Below are 20,507 nucleotides of genomic sequence, written 5' to 3' on the forward strand. Positions count from 1 at the left end.
TGCGGAGTTATGTTGCAACAGCTGTTGATTCTTGAATTATATTGTAAATGCATTGAAATATTTGTCAGGAAATTGCGTATGCCAAATGTATTTGTGTAAGTTGTTTTCGGATAACTTTCATTATTATTTGACTAAATACAAAGGCATTGAATAACGTTATTACGACAAAATTGTTTTGCAATCATCTCAGAGAGTGAATACCAGCACGTCTTTATTTTTCTGTTTGACAATGTCCAAAGCTAAAATGACAATATCGTTATCCAGTCATCGCTCATATTTTAGCGTTCTGCCGAACAGCATGGATACATTTGTGTAGATCCGGCTTTCGGCTGCCACTTGCCGAAGGGTATATTGCGCTCCATTGTGCTATATAGTTTAATATTTTTAGTTTATTACTTTGTCCCGCATTACTGTTCGTATCCTATTATGTAATCGTGTTCGTTTTGTATGTCTTGATAAAGGGGCAGATCGCCTCGAAATTTGACAATTTTGTTTTGTCCATAAGGTTGGAATTACTTCCTTGTCCCATATCCACAACCTATTCAAATGTACAAATGTATAATTCAACAAATCATCCCACGCCACGGTCTCAATTTCCAGGAAAACGGAGAAACGTATCCATAAGGAGTGAGTCTAGTCGACACTAGATAAAGATAAAAATTCTGAATACATATGCTTGTACGTTGTACTTACATTAGCGATTTAGTGTAGCCAATGATTTCTCAGTCTTAACAAGTGGTCTATTGGCCTGAATGGTCACTTGAGACATACAATACCTGTCGCTGGTTATTCCTCTCAATACAGATAACATATTAGAGCATTGCCTCTCATTGAACGGGACAATTCTTCAATTACTGACCCAATAACATGGTCTGTGTATAATTGTCATGAAAAAGATGTTGCTGAAGAGTTCATCAAGTGTAGCCCCAATGTCCTCGATAACTTTGCTAAGGACATTAACTTCCCAGTGTTTACTGCTGACTCAGGATCGTGGTCAAGCTCCTCTTGATAATTGTGGAGTAGACACCACTTGTATCACATTAGTTTACAACACTAATCTGCACGGACAACAATTACCTGGTAATGTCACTTCGTCTTTCTTTCCGCCATGATGTGAAAAAACAGGTATTTTTCACAATAACCTATCAACTTCAATCAACAAGCATTGCAGTCCCCTCGTCTTATTTGACCAATTTGTTATTAAGAAGTTTCTTAAATAAGACAAATTGGTCGGTATCATTGAATATCTGAACAGATCCTTTACTCTGTAATCCATCATCTGCTACTGGTGCATTATTTTGAGCCATTGCTTCTTAGTTATTCAGGATTTGAATTTTGAAAAGTGATTCAACTCATTGCTTCCCATCTCATTGAAAACAAGCCTTTCACTTAAGTACATGTATACAATTGGTCTTGTACCCATAAGAATTTGTTTCAAGATTATTTTATCACTTCACATTTCAATGCCCTCAAACATTATATATTTGAAGGCTTTCAAGGTTGAGGTCCTGGTATCAGCCTTCAAAGATATATACAAGAACGTAGCATATTGATGCCTATGACTTTTCAAGTAAGCTAAGGCCACGACCATTCCTCTGAACAAACGTGTCTTTCACCCTCGTATGCTACTTTCTCCAATGATGATCCTTGACCTTTAGGTTACCATGATCAAGAGAAAGTCCTTTAATTGTTTTAATTTTACATCGTGACCACAGGTAATGGTCACCGATTCAATACAATATGGTAGCAGCTATTCATCCCATTCAAGATGCCAGCATTTACATTTCTGTCCTGTCATATGTCAAAGTGTAATGCATTTTTATTTCATTGACCCTATCCTTGAACCATGGATTTCTATTTGTGTTTGTAGCAGTGCAATTAACACATCTGTTAGTAAACAACAAAGAAACTGTCTTACCAAAATACATTTTACATGTAATAATGATTAAAAAAACAATGAATAAGTCATATAAAAATGCATAAATCACATAAAATCATACTTAGCAACAAGGAACAATAAATAATTCATGATGTGCATTTGAGCACTGAGTTTTATCCTTGTGTGTGGATTGTAACAGGACATTGTAGCTCTAAGCACTGTGTATAAACCAGATAAATCCAACACTATTAAACCTCTCATTGCTATAATTAGGTATAATTGATTTTATGAATAATGGGAAAACTGGAAATGAGTTTTATATTATATTTCCATAAGAAATCACCATGTCTGTCTATACACAAATATTAAAGAGTTTCTTTTTATAGCTTTACCAATCATCTTCAACAATTAACTTATATTGCACTTGAGTAAACAGGAGTGACCAATTACTGTTGGGCTTTGCTGGAGTCATGCATGAAACTAATTTTATGTATTAATACAGATACTCATCAGAATTTGACAAATAGTTTTCTAGACTCACCTTTAAAGCGTCATTACTTCATGACACAATTCAGAATAAACCATTTCTGTGCATGTGAATCACTGATCCTGCTTTTACTTTTATATTAAAAGGATATGTTCAAATCTTAATTTCACTAACACAAGAGCTGCAGTTTGTTTTTTACAATTCATCTATCTGTTCAATAGGTACTATCTGATGTAGTGAAGTCAGGGATGGTAAATGTTCACTGGATTGTTCAATTATCAATACCTTCACTGCTCTTGTAGGAGTATATGTATAATATAGTCTGATTTTTTATATCTTTACAGCTACAGTTTAGCAGTAGGAAAGATACTCAATACTTCAACTGAGTATACATGAACCAGGCCTTATCAACTAAATTTGGTAACCTTTCTTAGGATACAAATATTTATGACTGTAATGAACAAGGTACATGATAGAAGTCCAAACCAAAGACTATTATTTGTCTCTGGATAAAAATACTGCTTATTGCTGAAGTGTGCGAGGTGAAAAAACATGAACTAGTTCGTCCCAACCACAATCAGCAATCTGTCCTGGGACATGGAGGTTGAAGTCAAGGCCGTACACAAACTCAGTGTGGTGTTCTATCACTTCCATGGCAGCAGGAGAGGTCATATTCCATATCCTGTATAACGGAAGATATAGGTAGATCTATTACACCAGGCTTATGATTTACACATAATATTTCTCTAAGAGTAATGATGTGGCTTAGATAATCAGTAGATGCAATCTGCAAGAGTTACATGAATTCAATAAAATTCTGCAAGTAAAAAATACTGTTTTCCATACTGATTTCATAGACAGCAATCACTTATTATGCCAACACTTCAGCTTTAAAGCATTTTTAAAATATACTCCTGGGTTGACAAAAAATAATACTTCTACAATCAATTCACTTACTCAAAGCTTTATCAAAAGAATCAAGATGACTTTTGTTTAAAGGCCCACTACCTTTCCGAAATGGCTTTTAATTTTTAAAATGGGAATATAAAACAAGATCAATAATTTTGTAGAGTCTTAAAAATTATTAACTTACCGTTAATACTACATTTATCATCACCTTCTGAACGATTTGATTAAAATAAATAAAATGTTTATTTTCATAACGTGGGTCGTATTATGTTTCCCGCCGTCGTCCTAAATACCGCGCGGTAGTTGACTATCACTGCGCTAGACGGCAAAACAGCGAATTGACTCTCCACTGTTTTCATTCATATATTACGCAGGAAATCTTGCATATGTTTGGTGTCGTGACCTTATTTTCGGTCATCGGTATGCATTTTCTGATGTTATTAATATTTTTAAGAAACCTTTTTATTATGCTCCGGAAAGGTAATGGGCCTTTAAACTTAAAGCAAGATTTCAAAAATTCTTTTCATACCTTAGCTTTAATATTGATCACATTAGAACTCACCTTGTTGTGAAATCATAAGAAGAAGAAGCAAGAATGTTACCAGCGTGAGGAGATGCCTGTAAACAGTAAGGATTATTATAATACTTTCTGTGTATCAAGAATATTCATAAAACTCCAAATATTGTACAATTAATTGCACATTTCATTCATTTTATGATTAGACTGCTGGCCACCATCTCTGAAGAAGATGTCATGAATTTCTCAGCTGAAACTTAAATCGAACATAAAATGTTGTTAACAAAAATAATCCAGTCAAATTTCAATGATATTTTTTTATATTCTATTTTTAAAATGGTGGTAAGCCTATTTTATGACATAAAGTCAAAAGGAAAACTTATTTCAATTTTATATTGTGGAAACAGAAGAAAAAAGACCCGATCATACTACTATTATACTTCTCATACACAACAAGTATGAGCCACAGATAAATCCTATCCTACATTATGTACCTTTACTCTCCTCACTGCCAGTTTGTGACCTACAAGTTGGTTGAGTGGTGTTTGAGGATTTCGGATGTCCCATACTCTTATAGTACCATCCACAGATCCAGAAAACATTATATTCTGTAGGAAAATAAGTAATGTCAATATCAAATATTCAGTATATATATATATATACAATGCTGTCCTATGGACAGTATTAAGTTAAGAAAAAGTACAAAATGTTGATGGTTGTTACATTATATTACTATCTTACAGAATTTTAAAACAAATTATGTAGAATAAGAAAGAAATCCAACCATAGTTGCATGTGTAAGTGATTTACATGAATTCTTATTAGTCATTGGGGCTTTTAATGGGCCCATTAAATGTTATTCCGTCTTTGCATATTACAGAGTTAGCTCCCTTGCGGGTAGATATTGATTGTTACGTCATTACTTTGTGAGCGCAATTCACGTCGTTTTCTCCGAAACGTATGATGTTATGCTCGCAAACACGTTCGGAATATCCTGGTGATATTTACAGCAATCACAACTGAGGACCTCTTTTATTTAAATATTGTAATTTGCATACCTGGTCATATTTACACCAATCACAATTGAGGACCTACGTTCATTTAAATATTGTAATTTGCTTACCTGGTCATATTTACACCAATCACAACTGAGGACTTCTCCTTCGTGAGCAGGAACGACAGTCTGAGCAAATTGTGGTTTACGGACATCCCATACACACAGTGTTTGGTCGCCTATAAAAGGAAACACACATCAGCATTCAACTGATATAGGGGAAACAACTCCAGTAAAGTCAAGTTATATCATTATATTTCAAAGTTCACTGTTTTGACAGCCCACCTTCCTAAATAAATGCACATGCAAAGACAAGACATTCTATGAAATATTTTTTGGTAATTGAAATGCTTCCCAAAAGCAGTTTTAGAAGAAAGATTTTTTTCAGGATTTTTAACCAAAAAGGATACAAATCAAGAGGCCCAGAGGGCCTGTATCACTCACCTGGTTTGTAATGCCAACCAATGTTCTGAATACAGGATCATTGTTTCTTTTCTCAAGGAATTTAAAGATTTACCTCTAAATTCCCTGTTGGGCCTGACTTTTTCTGCTCCAGGGGGTCAGAGCCAAAATTTATACAAACTCTGTTTCCATTCCCGTGAGGAGGTTCCAGACCAAATATGGTTACAATCCATGCAGAACATATAGGACTATATAGTAGCAATTTAAAGGAGTTAATTCTATTTTCCTATGGGTCCCCTCCCCTCCAGCCCCGAGGGGTTACTCCAACAATGTTAGAGGTATAGCACGACGAGACACTTATGATCATTACGTCGTGTCTCGGTATTGCACATCAGAAGTTTCTCAATATCGAGATCTAATATAACTGGATTACCGAGGGGTCAGAGCCAAAATTTATAAAAACTCCTTCAAGGATGTTTCTGGCCAAATTTGGTTACAATCCATGCAGAACTCTATGACTATTAGCGATTTAAAGGATTTACCTCTATGTCGCCTATTGGGCCCCGTCCCTCCTGCCCCCGGGGGGTCAGAGCCAAAATTGATACAAACTCTGTTCCCCTTCCCAAAAGGATGTTTCTGGCCAAAGGTAATAATCCATTCAGAACTCTATGACTAGTAGCGTTTTAAAGGAAATGTTGACGGACAGACGACGGACGCCGCGCCATGACGTAAGCTCACCAGCCCTTTGGGACAGGTGAGCTAATAATGTACTAATTACACATTATTTTATTAACCTCAAATATCAGGAAGGGAGATAACTCCTCAAATAAACAGATTATCAGTAAGTGTGCCTTATATATATGCCTCATTATGTATTTTAATAGAAATTTGAATCAATCTTTATTTACAATGTGTGTAAGCTCATTTGCATGCTTTAAGCATTACACCAACAGAAATACACATAAAGACAACAGAATATACCCTTATACTGTCTAACAACATCTGCAGTCAAAGAGCTGATAACTTTGTGAATCAACTGAACATACCTGAAGCTGAAGCAAAGCACCCGGGTATATGTGGGGACCATCTCACAGAGTAGACCATTGACCTATGACCTGTAAAAGTTGCTAAGGAATTTGGTTTAGAGATGTCCCACTGAAAAAATAAAATAATATATTATCAAAGGCTGCATGATCATTAATATAAAATAGAGAATGAAGAGCAAAAGGAAGTTATGTAATTATCAACTTTGACTACTAACATGTACATATTAATGTTATGGAAATACATACATATACAAATACAGATGTCTTTATTACAGACATAATGTTAGTAGACAATGTTCAAATACCTATACATGTATATAGAATGCATCTGTTAATCATCATTTTTATGAAATTAAAAAATAATCCTTCACATGATCAATTTTTCTCCCTATATCCATTTCCTAGGACAGTTTATAGTAATTAAAAACCTTACGAAATTACAAAACAACAATAAGACAGTGAAAATGAAAGTTTGTTACAAACCAGTTTGATAAGATTGTCCCAAGAACCGCTAACAATGAAGTTTTCATTCCTTGTCTGACTCCAGTGTACAGAGTAGGTCTACAATAGAAGATGAAAATCTCAGTAGTCTCAAACAATGCAATCTATGTGCCCAACACTTTATGCATGGTATTTGTAAATAAATCAACAAAAACATTGTAAAAGGAGGAAAAATAATGACTATAATGTGGTTCTGAACTCCAGATGGACAATATATAAGTTACAGACTGAGCTAACGATCATGGACTCAGTCCTGCTCCAGTACACTATATACTCCTTCACAAGTTTCTGTCATCATAGACACATGATCCTCAATATTATCATTATCATCTCGGCATATTGAAATGATCAATGTTGTTTTGATGTTTTGTAACAGTTCAGAAGGCAGAAAGCGTAGATTTTAATCCTAGATCATCAACATCATAGACAAATCAAGCCTGATGATGATGGACGGAATCCAGCCCTACTCTAGGTACATTTTTTTGTAAAACACACTTGACCTTTATTTGTTAATAGGTTGTTCTTAATTACTGTAGTTCAATATTGCACGACAGTTTTCTGTGATACAACCAAAAATTAATGACAATTAAGGTACATACCTCCTTTGTGTGTTCTTTAAGAGCCTTCAGTGGACCCTTAAACAAAATCATAATCAACATGTTCATTATGTACATTTGATTTTGATTTACATCAATCAATTAACTGAAATATAATATTAATAAATGAACTTTTTGAACTATATAACGTGTTATGTTTTATGCTGATGTATTGTAACATCTCATCACCATTATACATGTGTAGAGATACTACTGCATTATTGGCCAGCATACACTCATGGCATGATTATTATTTCATCCTCAAAATATTTTCATAATATTCGGAGGAAAGGTGAAACTGATCGAAGTATATTAATCATCTCCCCTTTGATAATACATATAATTAGTTATTACTTTATTTATCCTTAAAAAAATACCACTGATTAGTATTACTGACGAATATTTGGTCAATAATCTTACCTGAGGATGGGAAGTATCCCACAGCAGGACACTGCCATCTCCTGAAGCTGTCACTAACACATTGTCATTGTTTTCAGACCAGGTAACATCAAATAGACCATCGTTCCACTGGTATACCCTCAAAGGGACAAGGCCATTCGGAGTTGTGTCAAGAACAAATAGTGTCCCACAACCTGAAAATAAACCAGCATTTTAACTAATAATAACAAAAAAGTTGCATAACTCAGTGTTTGAATTTATTTTTACAGAGTCATGTAAATGTCTGTAACCTTAATTTCATTAAAATAAAAACATGCTAAACTACTAGAAAAGATCATTCAAAGAGTCATAAACCTAATAATACTTTGGATACCATAGCTCAGTGTCAGTGATAAAAATTGTCCATACCTAATAGTAATAACTATATAATTTCCTATATAAATCAAGTCACCAATAGTAAATAAAGAGGTTTGTTTTCTCATCATTATATGATCTGTTGTTTTAGTCATGTCAAAGCATTCAAATATGTTTACAATGCCACAGGTCATCAATGATCGTGGACTGCAGATGGTCTGTCAACTCATTATGCTCAAAAATGAATGTGGACATGTTGAGGGGATAACAGTAGGCCTAAGCCTAAAACAACACGGACTTACCTGCCAGGCCATAATATTGAGACGTGGCACATGCTAGACGCTGTGGATAATACGGCGAGAATTCAACCGAGTAACCGTGTCTAGATTCTGTTTTAAAAGATAAATTCATAGCTTTCTAAAAGTCTTCATTTTTGCCCTTAGATAGCAGACAGCTTTAATTTCTCGCTTGCATGGCAATTGACCTTTGACCCTCCCAACTGCCAGAATTCGGATATGATAGTTTTAACAACGTCACTGTCCTATACATACCAATAATTTTTTTATATAATACGCAACAAATATATATAATTTCAAACTTTTTTTTATATAGAAATGCATATATAACTAATTGAAAAGTTCGATTACATATTGCCCAACGCGTTTTCTAATTTTTACGACAACCGGAAATCAAATACCCAATCGTGCCCGCCATTATTCGTGTCCAATGCTGACGATGTTTTGAAATATTCAAACCTCCCATGCCATAATTTAGGACCATCAATGATATGGCATGTGATAGTTTATACTTTCTTCCATCTGAAATTGCCCGTCTGGTTTTAGGTAAGTGTTGTAAAATGGCTATTACGTTGAATATGATACTCATTTCCAATATGAAATTTACAACTTTGTGATGTTGACAAATCTTTAGATGTTATTGAATCATGATGCTGATTATAATGGTCGTCTCGATCGATATCATGTGGGTTTTCCTGGTAAATATGTATTTTGTGCAATGTTTATTTTACTTCAGGTTATCTACAGTCGGAAGGCTACAGCAAAACCTACAAGAATTTTATTAAAGAATGTCCTCATTTAAGCGAATATGTCAGCTTCATGAAGAAGGGCCAGTATTATCCATTGACTATCAATGGGTTGGCTCTTATGCAGATTCTAGAAGAATATGGATCCTTGAGAGTTGCAGGTGAATATAAGATTAATACTCATCAGATTCAACCAAAAATCTAGCTTAGAACATGTAGCTTCTGTTTACAGATCATTTCAACCACATGTCCCATTTACCCTATGTTTATAACTGATGATGCAGGGTTTGGACTTTGATGGTCCCCATCCCCGCATGCGATTTGTAGGTTTGAAATTTGGGAGTCCTATGCTAGTGTATGGGAATCCATGTTGCTAAAATTACTGCTAATTATGTACATATGATCAGGTAATTTATCTACAATTAACTGTAATGGAAAATATATCGGAATGCTATTTGTTGTTTGTAGTTCATTTGATTTGCATGTAGAAAATAAGAATAATGTAACTGATTTATAATCTTCATTATGCTGAAGAAGCTAGGGTTGAATAATGACTGCTGATGTAGATGTACAGGAAAAGACACTAACCCTCTCTCCCTAATATACCGGTAACAGACCAGAAGGCTGCAAATTATAGCAGCCCAGAGGGCTGCCGTGTGGCATGAGCAATCTAATGAATCATAATGATTTTTTTGATATATACTTTACTTGCATAAGGAGGTTAATTACTTAGACAGTGTTTTTCTTTATTAAATTTTTCAATTTACTTATACAGTATGTTAATTTATTTTAAGAATATTTTAATCGAGGCGTCCGAAATAAGAATTCAACTTTTCTGATAATACTTTATCTTTTTATACCTCCAGTAATGATTGTGTACTTTCATTAAGATTACAACTGTTATTTTTTAAGGTCCATGATATGAATTAACATTTTGATCATTTTAGAAATAATGTCTGAATAAAAAAACTGACAAATTACATTATCATAATTTATTTCAGAAACTAACAGAAAGATTACACCAAACCCAGCTCTCAGCTCCCTATGGTGCCAGTTTGATTCAGTGGTAGAAAATATCAAAAAACGAGTTGCTTCCAATTCTAATTTGGTGTATAAGGGCAATGAGAAACAACAGTCCAGGACACGTATGGCAATGGCAGAACGACGGCGTAATCAGATCAGAGCCACCGTAACCAATTCTGATCCAGACATTATACAGCCTCACAGCTCTCGATCAACCATCTCATCCTTGGTGGTCACTCAGGAGAAGGCTGCATCTGACTACAGCATGTCAATGCCACCTACGCCCTCAGATTGTGGCGATGATCAGGATGGAAATGAATCTGAACGAATGTCAGTAGATGATCATGATGATCCTAGTCAGAGAGCAATAGACCTACCTACCTCAAAAACAACCAAGGATATTTCCTCAAAACACACAGTTCATTCTAAAACGTTACCAAGTCCCAGATCGGTCACTCAAACTACTGATTTGATGTCTACGGTGACTCAGAATTCTTCTAATGAGTGCAGTGTAACAGAGTGTTCTACAATTATCAATCAGACAGGTTTGTTACAAATGACACAACATGTACAGGTCCAAATATATATCTAGAGTTAGTATTCTATAAAAGGTGTTTTTTGTTCTGACCCATGCTATTATTGTACAAAGCAAACCAAATGAAAATTAAAATACCAAGTTTAATGTCAATGGTACATATATTTTTACCAGTTAGGAGTCTACTATAGCTATGTACTTGTAAACTTTGTACAGTATATGATAATAAATTTACAATATAATAAATTTAATTATTGATATATAGTTAATTGATTGATTAAATGGCAATTTTCAATAATAAGCTGGCTGTATGATATATCTATATGCATGGTACATCTTTCGCCCCTGTGACAGTAAAACTAGTACCTATGTATCGTGGTAATGTATGTACTTGTGATTTAATTATAGAAACATAATTATATATTCAATCTCCTGTTAATATATATACTTTATGAATATCTGTAATGTTTCCTTGTAGTTTCATCACATAACATATTTATCCTTTACAGCGTTAACTACAACACAGATCCCTAAGCCTTCACTGGAAACTAGTACAACACATTTAACAGAAGCAACACATGGTGACAGAGATATGACTGATCATCCAGGCTCCCCTGCTCCTTCTGTTAACCCTTTGTCTTCTCTCAAAACCCCAGTCAAACTCCAAACTAGTGCTACTCAGGAACCTCTGATGGAGAAATCACCGAGACGGAAAAGGTAGAGTAATACAGCTAGCTTGGTCAGACTGCTGGTGGCAACACTGGCCTATCACATGGATGGCCAGGATTCAATTCCCTTTTCACTTATAACTAGATCTGCTCAACCAAATTGGTTTTCTTAAAACTCACTTTAGCCAATAAAATGTATATGTCGATGTAAGATTGAACCTGGTAAGACTAAATTATCTTTAAAGTCAACCAAACTGGTTATATGAACACACCTACCAATGCAAATGTCTGATTTATTAGAGTGTCTGACATCAGCAAAAATACTGAAATTAGACTAGGTCGTTAGTTCAAATGAATTCAAGATAAAGACATTCATCTGTAGCTTATTTTGATTGGATTGTATAATAAAAAGTAGCTAATTCTAGTACTGTTTTATTGTTACTCTGTCTGAATTAAGTAAATTGTTAATTCCACAATACTTTACTGCACCAATTTATAATATGATACATAATGCATTTGTATAAAACATTCATTAATTAGACCACCAAAGAGAAAACCCCAAGGAGAAGTCCGTAAACAGAATAAATCTGACTCCAGTATTCTACATGGTGTTGGTAGTCATAATGAAAGTAGTAACAGTACTGATGGATCAGCCCTGGAGAACTCTTTCCCTGTAAGTATATGTAACATCTGGGAAAATCTAGTTTGTATTTATAATATTCAAACAAGGAATAAAATTCCAAAGGTTCTCCTTGCTTTATAAACATCATTTGGCAGAAAGCTTATTCCATGCTTTTGAAAATCTGTTTCTTTAGATAATATGAGGTTCTTCTTCAGAAATTTCTTTCCTGTTTTTATTAGTATCCTACATTTAATTAAAAATATATGTCGTGAAAACTTTGGTGAGTGGCATTATGTCAACAAAACCTAATCACTTTTACAGCATAGGGCCCAGTTTTATCTATGTACTTAAACTTAAAATTCTTCACAAGATATAATTACAAAATTGAAGTAAAAGCTTGTAGGAAAGTTGATTTTATTATTGAGGTGCATAATGACAATATATGTATTAGTGTAAAGTTAATTTGAAACTAATATAAAACCATTAAAGGAAATTTGTGAAGTTAACAACTTCAACATAAATATCAGTAATGGACTTAACCCATTGTTGTAATTGTTATTTAAGCTAAGTCATATTGTATAAGAAAATTATGTGATTATATCTTATATTAATGATTTTACAGCAAATCCTGGAGCATATCATGAACGACCCCCTACTTCCTCACAAACTGGCTGAGAATATCAACAAGAGCCTACACCCTGAAGTAATACCTGACCCGGGAACACCTGCTACTCTCCCTCCTGTGGATGTGGTCCCAGAGAGTCCCTTCATGGGCCGCTCCCTCGAGGATATCCTTGATCAGCAGGTATCGTGTTTAAACTGCTCACATATTGCCCATGTAGTTGCATCACTACTTATCGTGAGCTCTAATAGCAAGGATCTGTTGTCTTTTACAAAGGAATGTAATACCATGATCTATTTATTTCATGCCTATTGCTCAACCCAACTTAATATGAGAAGTGTTCTATTTTATCATTGCATATTACAGAGTTATCTGCCCTTGCTGGTAGGTAATGATTGTAATATCTCTTACTCTGAAAAAAGGATATAGTACTCGGAAACAGCTGACATCAAAGGCAGATAACTCTGTAATATGCAAATACGAAATAGCCAACCAGTGATTTCAGGTAGTGCTAAACAACTTTTAATCACAAATAGTTTTATTTGCAGTAAAAAATACTTCACTCACTGTCATTGAGACCGAATTTCTAGATCCAATCTTTATCTTTTCCTCTTTTAGACTTAGGAGTAAGAAATGTGTATCTTTGAATTCAAACTATTGTACTCAAATAGAAACAATGTGCTTCCATTTAATGCTGTACTAAGAAAATAATTCAGCATTGTTTATTGGGTAGTTGAGTATTATTAATTAAAATTTGTTCCTCAATGACTCAATGAGGTACTATTGATACACCAGGTATGTACACTGAGAATTGATTGTGTAGAAGTTATGTTATTTATCTTACAAAGGCAATTTTTTCTGTCCTGAACTTCAGGTCCAGAAATCTTGACCTAAAATTGACTAGAATATAGCCTGAGGCAATTTCAGGTTAGAGTTTAGACCTGTGATTGACCAGAATTTCAAATGAATTTTCACCTCAGTGAATTTTCATGTCAAATTCATGTGAATTTCAGGTTAGTATTGTATTTTACCTGAAATCTAGTATTCTTCTTGCTGCATGTAAATTTCAGTTTATGATCTTTTGCTTGTGTAAATAACGAAGAAATATTTCCTAGACAACGTATATTTTATTAATTAAGAAACCTGTTTTAAAAGGAAACACAAATGCCAGCATCCTCGATCAATGGAATTATAGAGCTGACAGAAAAGGATCCTAACTTCGAGTGGCTGTTTTCTGCTGGTGTTTGTTATCGTAAGTAAACCTCTAGGTTAACTCCATAAAGACCATTGGACAGTCATGTAATCATCCTCTTATATTTCAACAAGTTACTGAAACATGTGTTCTAAATATAATGCTATCAGATTTATTTCACAACAATCTCACTTTTGTTATCTTTCTGCTTTTAATATTAGATCAAATTCATAATAATTTCCTTTTTGATTTTGATTAAACTATGATTCACTTTGATATTACCAATTCTTTGTTGTAAGCATTCATGATTAAAAATAAAACATGTAAAATATGCTGGAAAATACTATTTAATAGGTAAAATGTATTTATGCTAGGAAATAAATATCCATATTTCAATTTTTTATTCTTGTCTGAAACTATTTTGATTCCTAAAACATCAGGTACATAAAATGATAAAAGTAATTTCTGATCTCAAACATAATTTCAAATGTTTTGCAAATATTTGTACATGTATAAAATGTATAATGTTATATGAATTCATGATTATCAGTACAAGCTTTCAGTAAGAGATGTTTTGGAAATAACAAAAGACACAAAATATTGTATACACAAAAACAAATTAGTTTCCAGTAAATTAATTTGCACTGAGAGTGTCACGGTAATGACTTTTGAATCATTTTAGTTGATGAAGCCACCCACGACCGAGATTTTCTAGAGAAGAGTCGAAGTAATGGACTACAGTCTTCTACTAAAGCTTCATCACAACATCCACAGCCTGGCTCCTCAGGTAACTCTCCACCTAATGTGTCATAGGAACTCCTTGATGTCAGAGCTAAGTTTCATCAGCATTCTAATTTCAGGAAACTTTGCAAAGTCAAATCACATGGGCAAAGATTGAGAAAAACATTTTACCCTATTCTGGTTTTTTTTAGGCTTTTGTTTTAAAGTCATGATGGATAAAGATTGAGGAAAATATTTACCAGTCCTAGTATTTTTGTGAAAGTTAAAGTCTACTTTTTGACAGAGTTTTAATATCTAAATCACATCTTACAGAGATTAATTTTACCCTGGAATAAGAGTTTTCCTGTGTATCTCTCTTTACAAACATGAGAACATTCAATAAATTGTCCCATTTGTCTTTTATCAAACGCTAGTGGGATAGGCAACAAGTAATTTACTTGCAATTAACAGTCATAAATTTCTGTATTTGACTAAAATATCATTGATTGAATGTCCCTTTGTGTATGTTTTAGGTTGTAAAGATTCTGTTCCAGTGTCGAGCATGTTGTTTGGTGAAGTAACATCAGACAACATCCACTTTACACCACCTACTAGTTTTATCCCAGATGACAATGAAAATAACCTTTTTAATCCTGCGCTTCCAATGTCTATGCCAAATTTTTCAAAAACACCAACAAGTCATGCTGAATCTTTTCAAAGTCTTTCTCAATTCACGAAAACCAGGGAAGCAGTCAGTGCACCGCTGTTTCAAGTTACTGAATGTGGGACCATGTTACACCACACGGGGACAAGTAGTGTTTCAGTCCCTGTTACAAATTCTTATACTGCTTCCCAGACTTTAGGGACATCTGCTGTACAAAGTGTGACTATGTGTGTGACAGCTCAACCACTGGAAACTGCTGTTACTTCTCATCAACCAATCACATCTAGGACTTCCTCTCAGCCAATCACAACTGCTGTGACATCCATACAACCAATCACCTCGTCTTTCTCATCTGAATGTGGTAAAGAGACAGTGGAGACCACGTTAACATCTCCCCACGGTTTCCCGGTGTTGTCTCTCAGGAGTTCAATCAATGATGATGATTTACCCGATCCATTGGCGTCCTTCACTATACAGTCTCCTGTCAAGCCGTGCGTGGCAAGTCAGAGTGAGGCTAAAGAAGGGACAAGTGTTGCCTCAGCCTCATATACGTCGTTTGTCAGTGGTATGGGTAATGGACAACACAGCAGTACTCCAATAATGGCACGATCAAATACTCTAATTTTACCCTGCATAACATCAAGTGCAGAACCCACAAACAATACTTCAGCTGGTCCATCGTCTTCCCAGATGGGTTTTGTTAAGCCCCATTCAACTACCTCTCCGAAATCCTTGCCTACAGTCAATCTTCAGTGTCTCATGCAAAAACTGGAAGCTAAAGCCAAGGGAGAGGTATGGTGTGAATTTAGAGCTTTTGTGTACTATTGCTTAAAGTGAATAGTCGGGCAAAGAAAACCAGTCTAAATGCGTTCATTGGCCTTCCAAAAGTTCTCACATATTAATACGACGGTCAAGTTCTGCTTAGTTTCCCAGTTCTGACCATTAAAGTAAAGAAAAGTTGAAAGCATTGAAAGCGAGGCTGCGTGGAAATGTAACCACGGACATAGTGAGCCGGGAGGACGTTTTAGAATTCCCAAACTTTAAATCAATTTCTTCGTGCGCAGACAGATTTTGACGAGAGATTTTATTTTTCCATTTCATAAGAAATTATACTGGATACATTCACACCATTTTTACCGACTTTAGCCATCCTTGCCCGACTGTTCACTTTAAAATATTGTGAAATGCATATAGCTGATTGGTTTTCTAGTCATATAATTTGCCAATTACACTTGAAATGAGAAAATCAGATTTAAAATATCAAAATCTCATGATCTGGCAACAAGGTGTTTTATTTAATCATCTCCTTATTTCAGGGGTGATCGTTTTAGAATATGTCAAATTCTGTCTAAATTGACTATTATTATCCCTCAAAATATTAAGCTGCTACACAAAAAAACAAATTAAGCAGAGGCATAACTTTTATTTTATAGTATCATCTCTGTATTAACATTGTGGAAATTCTGGCTGTGTCAGATTTAGTAAAACCTGATGTTGTCTGCAAGCTCATTTATTGAATACTATTTTATCTGATTCCAAAAAAAATATACAATTCTATGGCAAATTTGAATTATTTACATGCATAAATGATCAGATTTTATCATATTATTTCAAAATGCTTGTGAAGAAAGTTTTTTTCTACTGACATTTTTTGCTATAAATGTTATGTAACTGTTCATCATACTAATAGAAATACCTGGTTATTGTCACTGATTGAATTTAATGTGATAAAGACTATTTCCTACCAATGGCAGTTGTTTTGGTTACAGATTGTAGAATTGGATGATCTACAGCCAAAACCACCACCCAAACCGAGCAGTAAGTCTCGTGGCAGGAAGAAAAATCCTCCAGCAAAGAAGACCTCCCCTAAACGAGTCCAACCAAAACCCTTAAATCCATCAGGAGCTGCTAAATGGTCTTCTGGTAAGTTTGTTGTACACGGTGGGTATGTTCAGTTTGTTGTCTTGATGATATGACCTTCACACAGGTTCATACTAGAAACAATTATGCTTCATTTGAATTGTGATTTAAATATGTCCTAGATTGGCATGCTCAGGGGTTTGCTAATTGAATGAGTAGATTATATTTAATGTATACAAAATGTGTACTGAATGTAGGGACTCAAAATTGTAAATGTAGTAAAAAAAACTTGAAAGTTCCAGGGGTTTCATTATCTTTCAGGACAGGCGGTACAATTGCAATTTCAGGGGGTACTTTTCTTTACTATCTGTATGCTATCTTATGTAATTTAGCCCAAATCAAGCGGTACCACAGCAAGGTTCAACCGGCAAAAAGTGCCAGGTAACGCCTGATATTGAAACCCTTGAAGTTCAAGAAATCCACATTTTTGTTGGGATTAAATGCATGGGAGTACAGTATAACTTGTCAAAACTGGCAGGTATCTAATCTGGATCCATGTGTATTCCTGCGTAATTGTATGGAATTTTAATTTATGGTAATCTAAACCTTTATACCTGACAATATTGGTCAAATATGCTGGTCGTAGTGACATCTGGTTTAGACAAGTTAAACTGTAATACCATATTTTTGTGCCTATAGTGCACACTTTTTTTCATTACTTATCAAGTGAAAACTTGGGGTGCGCACTATACGCAGGTACAAGGCATGGCCAGGTCCTGGGTCATGATCACTGACCAGCAGGTCCTAGCTAAAGTGTGCAGGAATATTTTGTACATGTTTTCGTTATAGGGTTATGATTAAATACTTGGATTTTTAAGTCACTGATCAATGCATATATTCAATATAAAAGGAAAACATCACTTGAAATTTCTATCTTTAATTCCTTGAAAGTCCGTTTTTGGAGCACATGTGTTCATGACTAGACACATGTTACGATATTGAATGTAGGTGTAATCTTTCAAAGAAAAGAAAAAAAAAAAACTGTTTATGTAAATAGAGAATGTCACATTTGATTTTTCTACCATACCCACAAGTATGTATTTTCTGTTGTAGAATTGTCAGCATTAGTCAAGATTACGTCACCCGAGAAATCTACACCGCAGGCAACAAAGAGATCAAACACCAAAAAGACACGCGTTACAAGATCAAGTGCAGCTCAGATTTCCAATTTAGATACAAATCAGACTGCTCCACAGTCTAGTTCGAAGAAAACTAAAAAGGGAAATGAAACTGTTATGGCAGTTTTGTCACCAAGTGGTGGGTCTGTACACCATCTGCCTGTTCTGGAGGTTAACTCCCTCAGTGAGGTGGCAGACGCCAAGGATCTAGTTCCCATGGGACAGCTTATTCCTACAACTCTTCCTGTGACTTCATCACATACATCCATGGTAACAACACAATCTTCAATGACATCACAACCACAGTGTTTCTCATCCCAGAGTAGCTCTCTCTTATCCATGCCTTTACCAGAGCATATATCCTCACGTTCACCTGAAAACATATTGAGTACAACAAAGATAACAATAACGTCATCAAGTTCACCTTTTGTACAAACAGATGCTCCGCAGACTCCCCCAACATCTAGCTGTTACACAGAATATCCCAGCATGCCAGAATTATGTGGTACCCTACCATCTCTTCCTGTGCCTGCTACTATCTGCGATAAATCCAAGGACAAGCAGCCAGATCACGCCACAGTTCTCAGCGACATTTACTCTGCTGACAGGGACTTCCTGGAGTCACCTCACTCTGACATTGATAACAGTGATAATCATAAAGAGGATAAATTAACACAGGCAGGTGTTGCATCTGTGACTGATGATCTCAATCGTTATTGCGGAATTCCTATAGACAAGTTAACACAGCGGGATGTACATTTGCGACCGCTCGATTTTGGTTCATCAATACCACAGACAAGTCAGGCAGAGGTCTCCTCTCCCATCAGACAGCCTTCGTTTGGACGCGGCAAAAGAACTCCCGCCACAAATAAAAAGAAAAAAATTGGTAGACCTCCAACAAGGAGATCAACACGTGGAAAATCACAGCCCACTGCAGATGATGAAATTATGAATTCACCAACAACATCAAAAGACTCTACACATGGTCAGCCACAAACTCTTACTAGAACTGGACCTCTACATGAGAGGTTTGAGTCTGGAACCGACTCGGCAGAAGGAATTACCTCACAACACATATCTGACATTTCACAACAAGGCAAAGCATCACAAGGGAATTTCTTTGTCACTCCATCACGTAAAGGGAAGATGTCAGTGCCAGTAGCTCCAAGTCAGGTCAGAAGTCCTTATCATGAACCGGTTTGTACACCTCATCAAGACATTGGTTACAGTCCAGCAAGCACACCTGACAGACTCACAATATGTACACCAACTCGCACTGACGATTTACCATCAAAAGGAGATACACCTCGACAAGTCTTAACCCTAGGAAATGTGGGAGCGTTAAGTCTACAGGAAGTAGTAAAACTCTCCAACTTATCATGACGATGCGACAAGTCGGGATAGTGTTATATCTCACCATGCTTCTAGCCCTTCTCTAAGTCATATTGAGCAAAACCGTGCAAGGCAGATTGACTCAAATGGCAAATCAGATTCAAAAGTCAAGGACAAAAATGGTACTGTGTATAGGGGAGAAGAGATGGAAACACAGATTCCTCATTCTGAAAATGAGAATATTGCAGAATCAGAGATAAGTAGTGCAGTTATGTCACTTCAAGATGAAGCTGTTTCTGAAGGAATGAGAGACACGCCAAATCCTGATGCACTTGAACTGCTGCCTTACTCTAGTGGCCAGGGATTTGAACATACAATCAACACTGATTTTCAACAGTTACCCACAGTGACCAAAGACAACAACAACTGGTCAGTTCCTAAAGACACAATAGATAGACAGCAGTCAGACGTTAGTGTTCAGTCAGTGACTAACCCTATAAGAGAGCAAAATGCTATTCCCAGTGAAATGCCACAGAACAGGAGGTATTCAGATGCAATCTCAGAGTCTGTAACCTCTGATGTAAATACATGTACTGTAGTATCAAACTCTGATACTATTAACCATTCTCATCCAATCAACCAAAGTCATGATACCCAGAAACCACAACAAAATGTTAACCAACCACAAAGTCATGGTGTCAACCACTTGCAACAGGAGGTCATCAACCAATCACAAGATCATGTTGTCAACCAATCACAAAGCTATGACATCAACCATTCACATGGACCTGTTGTTAACCAATCACAAGGACAGTTCACCAACCAATCTGAAGAAAACCAAAATACTACTTCAGCAATCCAGACCACATCAGTGATATATTGAGAGTGGCAACACTGGACTTTTC

General features: G+C 35.5%; 2 protein-coding genes across 2 annotated transcripts; one reads left to right on the top strand and one right to left on the bottom strand.

The window, feature by feature from the left end:
- Positions 1 to 1,914: 1,914 nt before the first annotated feature.
- On the bottom strand, positions 1,915 to 8,631 carry LOC138327361 (peroxisomal targeting signal 2 receptor-like). Its single transcript, XM_069273407.1, has 9 exons — positions 8,447 to 8,631; positions 7,812 to 7,984; positions 7,395 to 7,430; positions 6,778 to 6,855; positions 6,295 to 6,403; positions 4,916 to 5,025; positions 4,287 to 4,400; positions 3,838 to 3,893; positions 1,915 to 3,048 (listed from the first exon to the last, which is right to left on the bottom strand). The coding sequence occupies exons 1-9, from the start codon at positions 8,553 to 8,555 to the stop codon at positions 2,889 to 2,891; spliced, it is 945 nt and encodes a 314-aa protein (XP_069129508.1). The 5' UTR covers positions 8,556 to 8,631; the 3' UTR covers positions 1,915 to 2,888.
- Positions 8,632 to 8,803: 172 nt separating this feature from the next.
- On the top strand, positions 8,804 to 20,485 carry LOC138325437 (mucin-5AC-like). The gene is given in 12 exon segments (XM_069271147.1): positions 8,804 to 8,986; positions 9,177 to 9,347; positions 10,188 to 10,754; positions 11,254 to 11,461; positions 11,953 to 12,085; positions 12,657 to 12,839; positions 13,812 to 13,908; positions 14,531 to 14,635; positions 15,102 to 16,024; positions 17,002 to 17,155; positions 18,206 to 19,632; positions 19,634 to 20,485. Coding segments are annotated over 12 exon segments (4,875 nt in total). The 5' UTR covers positions 8,804 to 8,931.
- Positions 20,486 to 20,507: the final 22 nt, after the last annotated feature.

This window comes from Argopecten irradians, chromosome 1 (assembly GCF_041381155.1).
Source record: "Argopecten irradians isolate NY chromosome 1, Ai_NY, whole genome shotgun sequence".
NCBI lineage: Eukaryota > Metazoa > Mollusca > Bivalvia > Pectinida > Pectinidae > Argopecten > Argopecten irradians.